The 17,301-nt window shown below is 34.2% G+C and overlaps 1 protein-coding gene across 1 annotated transcript in view; it reads right to left on the reverse strand.

Annotated features, from left to right (window-relative positions):
• Window positions 1-11,218, reverse strand: part of LOC144963962 (uncharacterized) — a 50,482-nt gene extending 39,264 nt beyond the window's left edge. Inside the window, exons 1-3 of the mRNA XM_078897905.1 lie at window positions 11,097-11,218; window positions 9,235-9,297; window positions 6,089-6,105 (exon numbers count right to left, since the gene is read on the reverse strand). Of these exons, the coding sequence (XP_078754031.1) occupies window positions 6,089-6,105; window positions 9,235-9,297; window positions 11,097-11,218 (202 nt within the window). The remainder of the gene's footprint in view (window positions 1-6,088; window positions 6,106-9,234; window positions 9,298-11,096) is intronic.
• Window positions 11,219-17,301: the final 6,083 nt, after the last annotated feature.

Raw genomic sequence — 17,301 nt, forward strand, 5'->3', positions numbered from 1 at the left:
AATGTCATGTTTCATAACATTATAAATTGTTCTTACAGAATATTTTCTAAATACATCGGGCCAGTTTCTATTTTGATAACTTTGAGGCATTTTCATAGTTCATTTTATTCTGTTCTTTTATCCCTTAAATATGCCGGGGAGAGGAGGGGGGGGGGGGGGGGGGGGGGGGGGGGGGGGGGAGGGGGGAGTTCGTTCCAAATCACTCCACTGAAATCCTTTTATTTTATATGGGTTATAATAAATTATAGGAAATACAACTGATGATTTATTCACCCCTGTGTGACATCGTTAGTTTGATTTCTTTCTTCTACTTGAAGGAAGTAATTTCTCTTTGCCATCAATTTGATGCCATAATATGTTTATTCAAAAACTTCTGATTCAATTAGTTTTGGGTAAAACTTGTAACTGACAGGATTTTATCATGTTCTATTTTGTAATATCCCATTTTTCGAGCGATGGCATTTAGACAATCAAGTGAGGTTGATTTTTGAGCAGTTTTAATCTATGATCCTTCAAGGAACTCCAAAAAGTTCATTCAATGTCTAAGTATCAGACAAAAGATTATTGTTTTGTGGATGTCGAGATAATGCCAGATTGTTTCACTAAGAACAACAATTAAAAAGAGAAAAACTGTAGAAAGAAGCAAGAAAAGGTAAAATAAATTGATTGCGTCTACATATAACTCTATATCAACATTGAAAGACGGCAAAACAATCTTTTTAAAAGAAAATGATGGATGTTGAGTGACTACAGTTCACAGTTTTGAATTTAAAATGCAGACGCCGCTATGATGTCTCTAGGACTTTCTGCGAAGAGATAATATCCGGCAGCTTCTCTGGGATATTTAATAATGTTTAAACTTAAACTTTTTTTCATTAATTTGTAATAGTTGAATTATAAAAAGGGCATTAATACAGAATAGTCAATAGGTCTAATTTCTGAAACTTCAAAAACTTAAATGTCCTAATTTTTACATTTTTATTTTACACCAATTTCCTTTGTCTTGTACATTACTACTCAGTAAGTAGTTCACATTGACATATATATAAACAAAAAATGATAGACTGTAAAAAAGAGATCAAAATATATAAGCCTCAACATGTTAAACCCGCAAGACTATAAATAATAAAATGAAATTGACAACCATGGCGACACTTAACTTGATGAATAGACTCGTACTTCCGTATTAACACCTCTGATACTATGGAAAGCTACACGATTGGACGTCAATTAGCCCCCCCCCCCCCCCCCCCCCCCCCCCCACCAAAAAAAAAAAAAAAAAAAAAAGAAAAAGAAAAAGCTCCAAAGGAAAATCAAGTACAAAACACAAGCAATCCTTGTTGTATTACATTTTCAATTCAGCTCTTCATTTTATTATTTTTTAAATTGTGTGGTACAATCATCTCAAATCATTTTCTGCTAAGCCCCCAGCCTTTTTGTTTTCTCGTTTCACTTATGTACACTCCTCTATGTGCGATATGATATGTTGATTAACAAACTTCCCCTTCCCACGCTCTCAAGCACAGGTCAAGAAATCCACTTGATGTTATTTAACATTCCCATCACCTTCAGCCCTCCTACGCGTTTTTCATTCCGTTTCTTTATCTTACATATCCCCTCTCTCTCTCTCCTCTCTCTCTCTCTCTCTCTCTCTCTCTCTCTCTCTCTCTCTCTCTCTCTCTCTCTCTCTCTCTCGTGGGGGCGAAGTGGCCGAGTGGTTAAGGCATTGCACTGTGACACGGAAGGTCCCGGGTTGGAGCCCCGCTTCAGGCGCTTTTGTCTTTATCCTTGAGCAAGATTATTAACCACCAATTTGCTCGGTTGGACAACATGGGTGATTCCTGTTGACATCAGACATCTTGTTTTATGTATTATCTATATTCCTTCGTGGAATGCCTAGGCGACGATATCTTATGATGTTGTGGCGGAAGGGCATAATTATATATATATATATATATATATATATATATATATATATATATATATATATATATATATATATATATGATCCTCCCCTCAATCCTTTTATTGTTCTCTTCCCAACCATTTTTTGAAATGTTGAAATGAATAGATTGCTAATAGAAAAGATGGGTATTAAATACCATAAAGAGAAAAATACCAAGAATTGCGTTGGCTAACCTTGGGGATGAATAAGCAATACGAGAAAGTGATGAAATATCGGATAAACAAATAAAAAGGGTCCGAACGTTTAGGTGTTGTAACTGTACCTAGAAATTATTAAGTGGAACTGTAAATCATTATTATTGAATCAATTGTGGAACCTTATATTGATGTATGTAAACCATTGATTAGATCAAGAAATGCATTGTTAACAGATTTTGAAAACAACGAATTTCTTGAAGACTCTTTAGTGTATTGCGAAACATGAAGAAACATGATGCGAAACATCAGCCTTTTCTTGAATCTCCTTGAAGAAGGCAATACCAATTGGAAACAAAAGTTTGATGCCAAAAACTGGTTCAAATCTCACTGGAAGTGTAAAAACCACTCTTCCGGAGGACTTGATTCATTCCTTGTATAATTGATCTCCTAGTTTCAGACAATGGCATCTAATTTTCTAGTTTAAATATGCTGGTCGTCAAGAAATATCATCCATTTTCGCTCTTTTACGTCCCGTAATCCAAATAATCTGCCTAAACACCCTGCTACTAAAATAGTTATGCCACCTAATGATTCAATATGTAACCTATTAATTATTAGTCCTCTGAATGGTTAGGATATACACTTCCACGGATTTTGGAACCGGAAAAAGTAGGTGTGACGTCATGACTTTTATGCCCTATTATATTTATAAATTATATTCTACTGACATTTTCTCTATTTTATTTTGATAAGTAATTCATCAAATGTTTGTTTAGTCGATTTAGCAAATTATACAAAGTGACGTTTGGCGGTTTAAATACAGACTGGAAACCTGGAATCAAAGAATGGTTTATGCCTTCATGCAAATTTGATGCGGGTTTGATACGTTAGCGCAATTATGCGTTTGTTTGAACATTGTTGTAATGGAGAAATGATTTTTAATTTTTACACTGCCTTCTTTGATAACTTTTAAAATAAGTTGCCTGCTTTGATGCCCTATTATATTTATAAATTATATTTTACTGACATTTTCTCTATTTTATTTTGATAAGTAATTCATCAAATGTTTGTTTAGTCGATTTAGCAAATTATACAAAGTGACGTTTGGCGGTTTAAATACAGACTGGAAACCTGGAATCAAAGAATGGTTTATGCCTTCATGCAAATTTGATGCGGGTTTGATACGTTAGCGCAATTATGCGTTTGTTTGAACACTGTTGTAATGGAGAAATGATTTTTAATTTTTACACTGCCTTCTTTGATAACTTTTAAAATAAGTTGCCTGCTTTGATAAAAATGTTTGCCGATCGGAAATCGCTTGTTCTCGAGATTAAACTGACTCAGCAACCTTAATTTGTTGGGCAGCCAGAGACATTAGGAAAAATGGCCTGTTTTTGGTGTTAGTTTATATCGCTACCTAAGAATTCGAAAACTGACACGATAAAATAAGCAGAACTGAATAATAGACGTTGTAATGCCAATAACACTGTTTTCATTTTTTTCAACAGGTTAATTTTGTAGATCGAGATAATTAATATGTCATATAAGTCAAGGAAACATCGATCCCACCATCATGACTGAGGGAAATTGAGGGCTATGTTCACAATGCTTGACGGAAACAGATCGATATTGGTGGTCATCACTTGACAGCTGTCCGTTGCCTTTGCCAATTATCAGGAGTCAATTTGTTTTTGATCTCAGTCCGATCTCTTCCCACACACTCCTCACCTTCACGAGTGCCATTTGGTGCCGCCGACGGGAGGTTTGTTATGATATAAGATCAGTACTAGAAAAGTGGGCAAGCCTTGAAAACTAAACAAATTAGAAAAAAAAAAAAAAATTATCCCAAAAACTCAGGCCTCCGTGAATAGATACTGAAGAACCCCAGACAAACAACATCTAACAATTCAGTCTATATGCTATTGTGTGTCTGGGTGTGTGTGTGTGTGTGTGTGTGTGTGTTTGTGTGTGTGTGTATGCTTGTGTGTGTGAATGAGTATGTGTCAGCCAAAGTAATTTGTAATTTAAGCGCTTAGAGTCTGGTTCTCGGAGTTATAGCGCTTTATAATTTATATTATTATTTATATATGACCAACACATACTTGATCCATATCAGTTTGCCTACCAACAAAATCTTAGTGTGGAAGACGCACTCCTCACAGTGATGCATTCAATATCAAATCACTTGGATGTTTCACCCGCCAACTACTGCCGAATCCTATACGTCGATTTTTCGTCTGCCTTTAATGCCATGAAAACCAACATATTAATTAGTAAACTGCATGCTCTAAACCTTCCCCATTACCTCATCAACTGGTATAACAACTTTCTCATCGATCGCCCCCAACATGTCAGAGTAGGCTCAAATATATCATCAGTAAAAACTCTTTCAAACGATGCCCACAAGGGTGTGTAAGCTCACCTCTACTTTACATCCTCTATACAAACGATTGTGTGGCTAGCTTTGATAACTGCCAACTCATCAAGTATGCTGATGACACCGCAATACTCGGCCTGCTCAATGATTCCGTCTCCGAATTTAAATACACTGAGCAAGTTAGTAAATTCAGCAAATGGTGTGCCGATAACTGTCTAGAGCTCAATGTAACAAAAACAAAGGAACAACTGTTTGATCACAGAAAAATAGGAAAAAGAGCAAGACAAATAACAAAAATTAACAATCAGGCGGTTGAAACTGTTGAAACGTTTAAATACCTTGGTGTAATTATAGATAACAGTCTAAGATTTGAATCGCACACCAACAATGTCATCAAAAAATGTAACCAGCGCTTGTATATACTCAGAAAATTAAGGTCTTTCAATGTGAACAGAAAGACCATGATACAAATCTACAAGTCATTAATATTGAGTATCGTTTCGTTTGGCATCACAACGTGGTATGGAAGCTGTGGAACAAAAGAAAAATCCAAACTACATAGAACCCTCAGAGAGGCTTCAAAAATAATTAACACAGACCTTAGAAGCCTTGACACAACTTATATTAATGCAGTTGAGAAGAAATCTTTTAACATTATCAACGAAAAGAGGCATCCGCTGAACGAAAAATTCCAACTTCTGCGCTCCGGAAGACGGTATCTAGAAGCAAAATGTCGGACAAATCGACATAAGACAACCTTCATTCCAACCGCCATAAAATTAATTAACAAATCTTCTGTGGAAAAATGAGACAACCAATGAAAATAACGAGAAGCAGTGTCGTGAATCATCATCATCGACATTGCCGCCGTCGTTATCATCATCATCATCATCATCATCATCATCATCATCATCATCATCATCATCATCATCATCATCATCATCATCATCATCATCATTATCGTAGTCATCATCATCATCATCATCATCATCATCATCATCATCATCATCATCATCATCATCATCATCATCACAATCATTGCCATCTTCTTCTTAATATAAGACACTATATTTATAATATGGTTATCTGCTGTCCCAGCAAATATATCGTATCGTTCTATCTGTCTGTGTGTGTGTCTGTGTGTATGTATATATGTATGTATGTATGTATGTATGTATGTATGTATGTATGTATGTATGTATGTATGTATGTATGTATGTATGAATGTAGGCATGCATATACGATGATATGCTGGTTTGTATGTATGTCTGCATGTATGTATGTATGTATGTATGTATGTATGTATATGTGTTTGTATGTACGCTCATTTCTTTTGTATACACGTGTAGAAACAATGTGCAAGCGTGTATGTTCGTGTATGGCTGTGTCTGTATTTGTAAATGTGTTGATGTTCATACCATGAACCAAACTGAGCATTGTTTACCTCACATGAATTGCCTTTAATTTGGACAATAAAGATTATTATTATTATTATTATTATTATTATTATTATTATTATTATAAGTTTTCAGCATTATTATTATTATTATTATTATATGCTATTGAAATTAGTGAATAATCATTATATTTTATTATATTAAAACATACTTGAATGATTTGAACAGCTGGGTGACAAAGAAAGAGAAGAGTAATATTAGTGTTCTGAGGTTATCTGAGCAGAGATCACCGATGTCTGGCACAGACTTGGTACTTGAAGACGAAGAATAGTTGTGAATATGTGCCCACCACAATTCTGGTCGACAAAGGAGACAGAGTGCAATGCTAATACATACTTAACATAATTTGAATCAATAAGCAAGCTTAACTTTTGCTGAAAGTATGACCTGATTGGGCCCAATTAATCAGGCAACTGCCTTACTTCGCGAAGTCCCAGATTTGATAGGTTTTTTTCCCAAGATGAGGGTAATCTTAATTGATCGATAATTGAAGGAAGAGTTTTCTGGCCAAAATTTAAATTAGTGTCTTTCCAGAGTACGACAGTCAACTGTTTAAACAATGGCAATCAGAATTCGATATGATAACACAACACAACATCAATACTTTACTTATATCAAACAGAAGAAAGCTGACTCTCGTTTCATTCAAACTTTAACGCTTCGCATTGCTATTACTGTATTCGTGGTGAACAAGCCTAGCTTTGCAGCTAATTATAAGGGTGGGGAATATTTGATTTGAAGGATATTCACTTTCATTATTATAAACTCTATTTAAAATGTAATTAAATTTGCTGGCCGAATCAATCGCGTTTGATTTTACGTTTCTCCAGATATGATCGCTCTTTAAAACCGACTTCCAATTGATTAAAGTCGTGAAAGCGGATCACTGCACAACAATGTTGGACGTGATTATTGTAACAGAACTATTTATTGTAAGGCTATGTGGTCTAATAGTATGACACTGGCTTCCGGACCGGAAGGTATTGGGTTCGAGCCTTTACTCACATTCTCTCACCGTAGTCAGGTGTAAAATGAGTACCTGACCGTCAACAGCGTTGTCCGGAAAAAAATTGTAATATCGCCTAACAAGCGTCATATCGTTCTACATGTTACGTGTTGCTGTTGGTTAGAGACCCTCTGTAAAGAGCTTTGAGCACGTTTAGTGGATATTGACCTATATAAAAGCTCATCTTTTTTTAATAGCATTACCAGTGCGTCTAAAAGTACTTGCAATGGGGTGTGAACGCTCCTCGTCTAGAGCTTGGAATTGAAGAACTTCCTGTTTCTGTTAGGTTTACACTCAATTAAAGCCAAATATAAGACTTTTCATTATGGGTTTAAACAAATCATAACCTATTAATTTATCAAGTTGTAAAATGAAAACAATGTGATGTACATAAGGCTCAGAAATAGATATCGAAATCAAGAGTTATAATAATCTAGAGTAAAATCTGAGAATTTTCCCAACGGTTTCAACACAGAATAACAAATCAAGATACCCATCTCACGTCTCTGTCAGATTATCATTATTGTAATATTTTCTGAACCGATCCTTTCATAATTGAAGAATTTCTTGTGAATTTTCTTAAATTGAAATTTTATCCGGAGTAAGTCTTGGGATTAAGTTGTATCTATTTTTAAAAGTCTTTGATTGTTTCATTTCGTTTTTGTGACACATAATTATTTTAGAATGTATAATGAAATGATTCACGTATCTGTGAGTTCTTGGGAATAAGTGAGTCGAATTTTGTTTATTCTGAAGTCATGAAATGGAATCCAAATTATAGAAAGTCATGAATTGTGATCAGTATTATCGTAGTATAATCAATATAGAATGTCATGAAATGGAAGCCGAGTACCTGGCCGCTAACAGCGTTGTCTCGGTCGATAAAATATTGTAACAGACGTCATGTCTCGTCCTACATGTTAAGTGTTGCTGTTTGCTAGGGACCTCTTGTAAAGTAAAAGACCAAAATGTTTTGTTTTGTGTATTTTTAAATTGTGGAAAATTCCTAAAATAGATTAATCGATCTATTTGTTCATATCCATTTATTCTGTTTCCGGAGTTAAAATATCAGATTTGATTTCTCCCACCAAAAGAAAATTCGAATCTGCTCCTGAAGATCTATCTATCAATAAGTAACATTTGTAGAAAATATTGTGATCACTGCAGGTAATTGCTTATAATCGTTCCTATAAGTTAAGGTAGTACTGATAAAATTGTTCCCCTCATGTACTAACACATCAAGTTAAAAGATGTATTCCAGCTCATTAACCCATCTCTCTCTCTCTCTCTCTCTCTCTCTCTCTCTCTCTCTCTCTCTCTCTCTCTCTCTCTCTCTCTCCCCCTGTCTCTACCTGTCCCTATCCCTCTCTCTCCCTCATGTAACATTCAATGAGCAACTGCAAAATAACATATTGGAATATACCTCACAGAAATGATTACTGCGAACAATGGTTTGAATAAGGGCGATTACCAATGAAGTTAACCCTTTCGTAACCTGGAAGTAACTTATCTGTCACGTTCTATACCTTTAGGCAAAAAAGCAAACTCACAGGGCTCTATTCAAAACGTGACCTAAAGTGATTGTGGTCAAGCTCAGTAAGAACAACCCTTAAAAGAAAATAAAAAAGAGAATTTTAAAACATAGATATTTATGGGTGAATTAAATATAATCCAACCTCGACTAAAATTAGGGTGAACGATTTTGCTTGTAGTCTGAAATGCATAGATATAAAATATATTTAGAATATCAAAACAATTCCATCAAATCCACTCTATTAGCAAAAACATCACCTGCAATTCAAGTCCAGCCCTGACTCACTACATTATAAAACTACTTTGACTGTAATCATAAGCTCATTTCCAAGATTTGCGATGATTTCTTAATAAACCTCGAGAAATAGCCATTTAAAAATAGATTGCTGGCGCCTTTAAAAGGTTAAATTCATTCACTCTTGTAAAGTGCAGATATATATTTAACTAAAAGGCTTGAACTGTGTAACAGACTAGTTTTCTTCTCTCCTTATTTAGTACCCATTACCTTAATTGGACAAGTCGTAACACTCGATCCATTTCTAATGCTTTGAGTTGTCCCCCTTCCCAGACCCAGTCAGAATTGATTTACGATGACGCATGTCTCACAACGCTTAAATCAGGTAGCATGTTAAAGCAAAAACTTTATTTTTTCACGAGTTAAGAAATTACCTACATTCATGCTTCTCAAAACTTACTTATTTATAAAAATCAATCATTTTTAGAGTTTTAACACCTTGCTCTCGTGGTGTCAAACTAACCTAAATGATGGGGTTTCTATGACATGAATGATACTATCCCTGAAAATTAGGACGTCAGAATTCCTGGAATAGAAAAATTACAAAAAGAATTTAAAATTCATTTTTTTTCTTTTCTAATGCTGAGTAAATGCATTAAACGTGATTATCTAGGAGATGAGGCGGTCAAATGGATACATAAACGACATACATAATATATACAGATAGATATGAATTACGAACAAGAGTTCACACTCCATTTTAGCCACATTGATTCATTTTTCCAAGAACTTGAAATCTACCGTTTTTTCTTTACACTGTATTACCGCTGACTTTCTTATCTCGGACTCAAGACTGTAAAGAGTGCAATGAACGGTGTATCTTCTACTACATTTGACGTCTACTGCCTTCCGCCTTCCAGATGGAAAACAATCAGTTATTGTAACTGACTGTTTCACTTAGCAGCTATGCAGGATAACACTCATTCCATGGTCATGACTTGAATGGGGAGCCATGGACTTCAGTGCTGCCTTAGCCAATAACAATTTTTTTTCTTCTAAATTCTAGTTCTTGTAAAGAGCCAGCAATTTCCTGGGAAAGAGTAAACGACAAGCTTATTGTTCCGATATAACATAAAATAAAATGAGTTCACATATGACATAAATCATAATATGTTTTCCAGTGAGAACGAATTCTTCCGAAAGATATATTAAAAGTCCTAATCGTTATTGAATAATTCCATAAATTATTAAAATCCGTGAAATTATGCCGCTTAAGCTAAACAAATATTTTATACATGCTACTTGTGCAAGTAAAAGCCAATCTGCCAACTCATCAAAACTGATGCTATTCGCCATATTGTGACCAATCATTATCATCTATTATTTAGATTTTCTAAATTATCTTTTGAGTCATCGGATGATAAAACTGCCCTTAGTTTAGAGGAGGTTTGCAAGTAACACGTACATCAATCTGTAAAATTATGTTTTAAACCTTTTAGATTTGCCAGTATTTCTGTACTAGTCTGCAAAAACGTGAACATGGGCTGTGATGAACAATTTTGACCGCAAATCCCTTTAAAGAATAGATGTCTAGAGCTTTTGTTTAAATAAATTTAACCACAAAAATTACATCAACGTTGTTTCCTAGGGGGTTGCATAGACTAGCTGACTCCATACGAGTATTGTAAAATATTTAGACTTAGCTGTATGCATGGTGAAAATTGTGAACGTGCTTATTCTAAATGGGAATACAATAAAGATTTCTCTCTGTAAATATACATATACATTGTTTGGTTTTTTTTTTAATATTGACACATTTCAGGTTTAAATAACTTAAGAGTTATGTAAGATTTCATCAAACGGTTTTTCCATAATTGCTGAATGTATTCAAGTTTTGATTTATATAAGTTTTAACATTGTGAGCTGAGTTATGATGTCATCAGTAGAAAGGGGTAATTTTGACACACATTGTAATTTAATTTTGCTCTGTCCAACATAATTCTCGATAGTTTATTTAATTTAATATGACAATCTAAGGATGTCAACTTGGAAGAGTGCCTTCTCAGATGAAGCAACATTTTGGTGTCTGGCATGTATGTACACAAGTACAATGTTCGATATTGGAGCAAACAAAATCCAGATGAACTTATCGAGTGTCTTTGCAACTCACAGTGTGCACTGACCGGTGAAAGACTGGTCGGTCCTTTCTTTTTTGACGACATGACAGTGACAGCAACAAACTATCTGGCCATGTTAGTAAATATTAGAATCATACGGAGTTCCTCAATTTGATGAGCTTCAACCTAACATTTTTTTCAACAGGATGGAGATCCCCGTCACTATGGTTTAAATGTGAGGGAATTTCTAAATGAACAATTCCCATACCGATGAATCGGCCGAGATGGTCCAATTTCCGGGCCTCCAAGATCACCTGATCTAACCCCACTTGGCTTTTTTATGTGGGGATATGTGAAGAGCAAAGTGTTTAGAACCACCGTGAGAGACATGGGTGACTTGAAGACAAAAATAAGAGAGGTCTTTTCTCTGTTACATTACTCATGCTGCAAAAGACTAGGGACAAACTGGAGGGACATTTGTGACTTGCCATTCAAAATTGTGGAGGTCACGTGGAGCTTTTCAGAAGAAAGCTTTAAAGCATTTGGATTAACTCACTCAACCCTAACACCGACTTTATCCGTAGTATAACCGGGTTGCTTTTACCCCATGCCCATTTATTACATTTTTCAGAGACAAATCATAGGCATAGTATCAAAGCTAATGTTCTTAATTTTTACATTGTTAATGATAGTTGTATAAAACTATCTATGTACATGCTCATTTTAATACATTTTTGTCTAATATTGAAAAGTAGAAAAAATCTCTAGGATTGAGTGAGTTAATATTTTGAAAACCAAGTTGATATAATTGCAGCTGTTCTTAAGTTATTCAAACTTGAATCGTGTCAATGATTAAAATCAAACACAGTAAATAACGATTTATTTCACAATTACCCTTCTCTACTCATGACATTATAGCTCAGCTACCAAAGGGTGCACAGTGTTAAAACTTAGATCAATCGGGGCTCTGAGTTTATACCTGCTTTTATAACTCTAAATAAACAATAGTAAGATATCTTGCTACATTTTGAATAAGACGCTTTCCTATCGCAAAATCTTTTCTGCTAGATCTAACGATAGAGCAACCCAATTGCAGCAGCTGGATGGACGAGGGGTCCGAAAATATCTTGGCTTTATTTGACCTCGATTCCGTTCCTGTGTAAAGCGAGCGCTCTACCAACTGGCCTGTTGTTTTTTTTTAATGTTTTTTTTTGTTGCAATATAAACAAATTAGATAGTCATAATTTGACTACTGAATATTTCTATTTCTAGAATTTAGTAATTTCAAAGACAAAAACGAAAATTGAATGTATAGACGTATAAATAGACAGCAAAGATCGATAATATGTCATGGATATGACCTTTCAAAATGCAAATTCTAATTTAATCAATATCCAGGATAAAATATTTTCAAACTCTCTCCCTCCCTCTCTTTCTCCCTCTCTCTCTCTCTCTCTCTCTCTCTCTCTCTCTCTCTCTCTCTCTCTCTTTCTTTCTTTCTTAGGTCACATCGGGAAAGTTATTATGACATCTTAAAAGTATTATATACATATACATAAATATATATATATATATATATAATATATATATATATATATATATATATATATATATATATAATACATCGAATTGACGCACGAACTGATGGCCCACAAAGGAATTTAATCAATCCTTTGTAACCTATACGAAGTAATACAAGCAGCTCAATATCCTAATTACCTATAATATAAATGAAATTCAAGACATGATGAAACTATACGGTGGCCTTACTAAAATATCTTTTCATTCACTCGTCTCATATCTGCTCTCTCTCTCTCTCTCTCTCTCTCTCTCTCTCTCTCTCTCTCTCTCTCTCTCTCTCTTTCCGCTTTACATCAAGGTGACACTTGTGTTCTGTGTTCCAGATGTTGCATATGTATATTCCCCGGCTCGACCAGATTGTTGACTGAGTACCTGACTATAAACAGAAATGATACCGAAGGTAAAAAGAAAACAAAACACCTAAAAATAAATCTGCACTAAAATTGAAATTTTGATCCACATGACCTTCTAGGGGAGTGACGCATAGAGTTGAGCCTTAAAGGTGATGAAATAAGATTCCCTTGTTTGAATGGGCTTTAAAACCACTAATAAAGATAGCAACCAAAAGTGTCAAATGTTTTGTATGTAGAGGAGAGTGTTTATTACCAATAATATTCAAGTTCAACGTCTGTTAAATTAACAACAACAAAAACACGTTATATAGCTACAGAGATCTTTCTTTTCTTTTTTTTTATTTATTGGGCCTTTTGATTTACGACGTATTGAGGACAAAAAAGGACATGTCACACCTGCCTAGCAACGACCCTTCTGGTTCCACACTCAGAAACAGAAACAATCAAGCTGTGGTAGGTCTTTACTATGAGGATAGTTGTTTTTAAGACATTAAATTGATGGAATTTTTCTTTGCTAAAATGGTTAAAAATGTTGGTATAATGTTGTCGACATCGCTCGGAAAAGGAGGCATGTCGGTTTTACCGATTAGAAAGTGTGGAAATATTGATTACCGTGAACTTTATTAGGAGGAAATGAAATCATGACTTTGGAACTCTATTACGATTGATTTGTGATGGTAGAAAAGTTCAAACATTCGAATACAACTTTGAATCGAGTGGACCAATACTTTCACGATAAATGTCTTTTAATATCAAGACAATACTCAGTTTTACCGAGATCAAGATTCGGTCTAAGGACAGGACTCAGCATGTATTATATAATTGTGGATTTAAAATATTTATAAACGGCAATGTATCATGTGTCAAGCCGCTGTCTATTATCACCAAAACTCCGGATCTATACTATTATTGCTTCACTCTTCACAGTTGTAGCATAAATTTGAACTCAATTATTATAAAAGTGACAAATACACGGCTTACAAAATTTCGGCAATATATCTTTCTATAAAGCGGGACCTTCCATTTGGACCTCGCTTCCTTTGTCAGTAAGGCTCGCGAGTAGTGTCGAAGATTTTAAGAAAAGACTGAAAACTTATCTTTTCCAGAAATTTATCGTAGGCTTTTTCTGCTTGATGAGTTGATTATTCGTTTTTTAGTTCTCATTTGTTGAATATCACCTTTTATTTGTGTTGTAAAACTTGCATGCAACTGTTGTATGTCTCTTTTGGCACGGTAAGGGTGTGTTTATGGTTTGTTAAGTTATATCGTAAAGCGTTTTGGATCTCCGGCATTTAGCGCTATAGACGAAATTGTTATTATTATTATTATTATTATTATTATTATTATTATTATTATTATTATTATTATTATTATTATTATTATTATTATTATTATTATCATTATTATTATTATTATTATTATTATTATTATTATTATTATTATGATTATTATTATTATTATTATTATTATTATTATTATTATTATTATTATTATTATCATTATTATTAATATTATCATTATTATTATTTATATTATTATTACTATCATCATCATCATCATCATCATCATCATCATCATCATCATCATCATTATCATTATTATCATCATCCCTTCTATCGTTATCATTATTAATATTTAACATTTTCCCATTCTAAGTGCTTTATCGCGTTATATCAGACCGTGCGAGAGCGATGCACAATATCCAGACGATCTCCATTTTCTGGTGGAGTTTCACATCTATAGATCGGCATTTTTACTCAGTTTTTTTTTTGTCTAGCTACACAGACTAAAGCAATGCTCACTATAATGTAACTCTCATCACCATGACGAGTTTGAAAGTGGGTAACGTATTATTTGTATTGTAGATTTGTAGTTTTCTCTCTTGCTTACATCAAATGTCTGATATAATTTTTGAGATATCTTTCAAATCTTGAAAGGTTGCAATTATGAAACGAATTAGATTAACTAGTTTCTATGTATTTGCAAAATTGCAAGACTCAGATTAGGTCCATCTATATTGTTTTTTCTGCTATAGGTCAATAAATGAAAAGTTCTTTTTACGAAAAATAACTATAATATTGAGATAAAGCTCCATCAAGATCAAAAGTATAAGTTGCTTTTTTTCTAGATTGTTGAGATTTGAATCATATTTTTGAAAAAATAAACTAGACTATCAGTTCGGATTTTATTCTTTCACCAGTGCCTGGTTATGGATATCTGTACATTGTTCAGTGAGGTCAGGAAAACCAACCGCCGTGCTATGCGATAAACAAAGATCTGAAAAAGATCGTATTAAACCGTGCCAGGCAAAGCAAAAAAGAAAAATACAAGAAAAAAAAAAAAGAAAATAAAAAACTCCCAAAGAACAACCTGACTCGGAGTCGAGGCAGATTGACTTTTTGCGATATTTTTCTTGTATTCTTGGGGCAGCGAGGCTTAGCGGTACAGTCTTTGCTTCGCGCCCGAAGGGTACCCAGTTCCTAGTACCCGTCGCTGCACTGTGTGGCCTTGAGCAAGTCACCTCGCCCTAGTTAAATTTGCAGCGCTGCGCTGCGGTTGACTCATGGGTTATTCCAGTCTTCCCTTGGAATAGACCCTAGAGACAAATTTCCCCCGTGGAATGAATAAAGGGAATTTTTATTTTTAATTTATTTTTCTTTTTCTTTCTTGCACTGTTTCATACAACGTTTTAGAGCTTAATATTTTAACACGTCCCTGCTCATCAATATTTTACTTCGAAAAACATGCTATAAATGTTACCCAACGCGTCAATGTGGTCTTATAATATCTGATCGAATGAACAGAAAGCTGATATCAAACTAAAATTATCAAAATAAGGACATTTAACAATCAGATTTTTAGTATTGCAGCAGTAGCCTACCCTTAATTGATGTTATCAGTTGTTATTTGTTGTTATCAGTTGTTATTTGATACCAGTTGTTATTTGTTGTTGTTTCGAAAAATATATCTAAATACCGGCTCGGAAGTTTTGCACGTAAAGTTGGTGCCTAGTTGACCACATGAATATTTAATTTTGAGGCTAGAATCAAAGTAGTTTTGTGTTATCAGTTGTCATTTGTTGAAAGATCAATAGCCTGAAAAAAAATCAAAACTCTCTGTCCACAATTATAGCATAAATTTGAACTCAATTTTCATAACTTAAGCAATAATAAAATTATGATTATCAGATTCATCCGACCGATGTGCACATCTTTGCAGGCCTGATAACCGAACTCAATTATGGGCTTGTTTTACAATTAACATTGTTGTTATGAACAATACATCGCCTTGGTCTGAGAGTATATCCATTATAAAAATGGGCCCATAACAATTTATCAGACCTGCAAATAAGTATACATTGATTCCGACACATATCGTTTTATAACGGTTGCATCTCACATCACCATATGTCTTCAAGATCGGATTATAAACAATATTTTGAACAAGAAAGGAACGGCCAGTATGTTGGGACATTGATTTTTCGTAATCTGTAAGAATTGAATTAACGTACAGACAATTGATGTGTTGTGTGGCCTTGAACAAGAATCTAGCGCTAGCACAAAAATGTATTCTTACGGCCACTCCCTGAGACTCTTCCACCTCCTCTAATTATCATAGAAATACTTCTCTTTGATAGATGAGGCCGTTGGACGACAATATACCAAATAAAAAATTAAACAAGTAAACAAAAAATAAACAAATAAATAAATCAATATGTAAATAAAGATAAAATAAAAAAAAAATCCTGTTATATATCCTTAATTTTGTTGTAAAGATGTCACAAGAGACCTCAAATTTAATCTTACTAGCAGGTTAAATATAATAAAATCAAATGATGTTATTTTCCAACTATTTAATCCAGTAATTCGTCAAAGTAATAACTAGATGCCAGTAATTCACTTAAAACACATTGTATAATTTGACTTATGCAAATTTAGCTTATTCATTTTCATCCCAATACACAAAGAAATGAAATGCACTTAATCACATTCTCGACAAAATACATTAGAATACAATATCATTTAATCCCTTCCCATCATAATTCCTTTTTAAAAATCTATCTATGTACTTATCCATCTCTTTATTGTTATATATAGCCATCGTAAAGTTATAGCCTGACACTGACCAACACATGACGTCAATATGCCAGGCTTTGCCCACAAAAGAAAACAAATCGTGAGATGTATTCAATAGTTCAACCAATGGGACCACTTGTTTCCATGAGCACTACTAACGACAACTCACTAGGCGGTGCATAAATCAAATAATGACGTCAAAATGCCAGTCTTTTTGGTTTTAGTGTCAGTTATACCATAACGATGGCTACGCTGATACCGTAGCCATCCTAAAGTTATAGTCTGACACTGACGAAAAAATGACGTCAAAAGGCCAGTCTTTTGCCAAAAAAGAAAACAAATCGTGAGTTGTATTCAATAATTCAACCGAAATAACTTGTTTCCATGAGCTTTACTAACGACAACTCACTAGACGCTACACAAACCTAAAAAAATGACGTCAAACTGCCAATCCTTGAGGGTT

This window comes from Berghia stephanieae, chromosome 2, assembly GCF_034508935.2.
Source record: "Berghia stephanieae isolate SIO BIC M18660-M18661 chromosome 2, UCSD_Bste_1.3, whole genome shotgun sequence".
NCBI classification, from domain to species: Eukaryota; Metazoa; Mollusca; class Gastropoda; order Nudibranchia; family Aeolidiidae; genus Berghia; species Berghia stephanieae.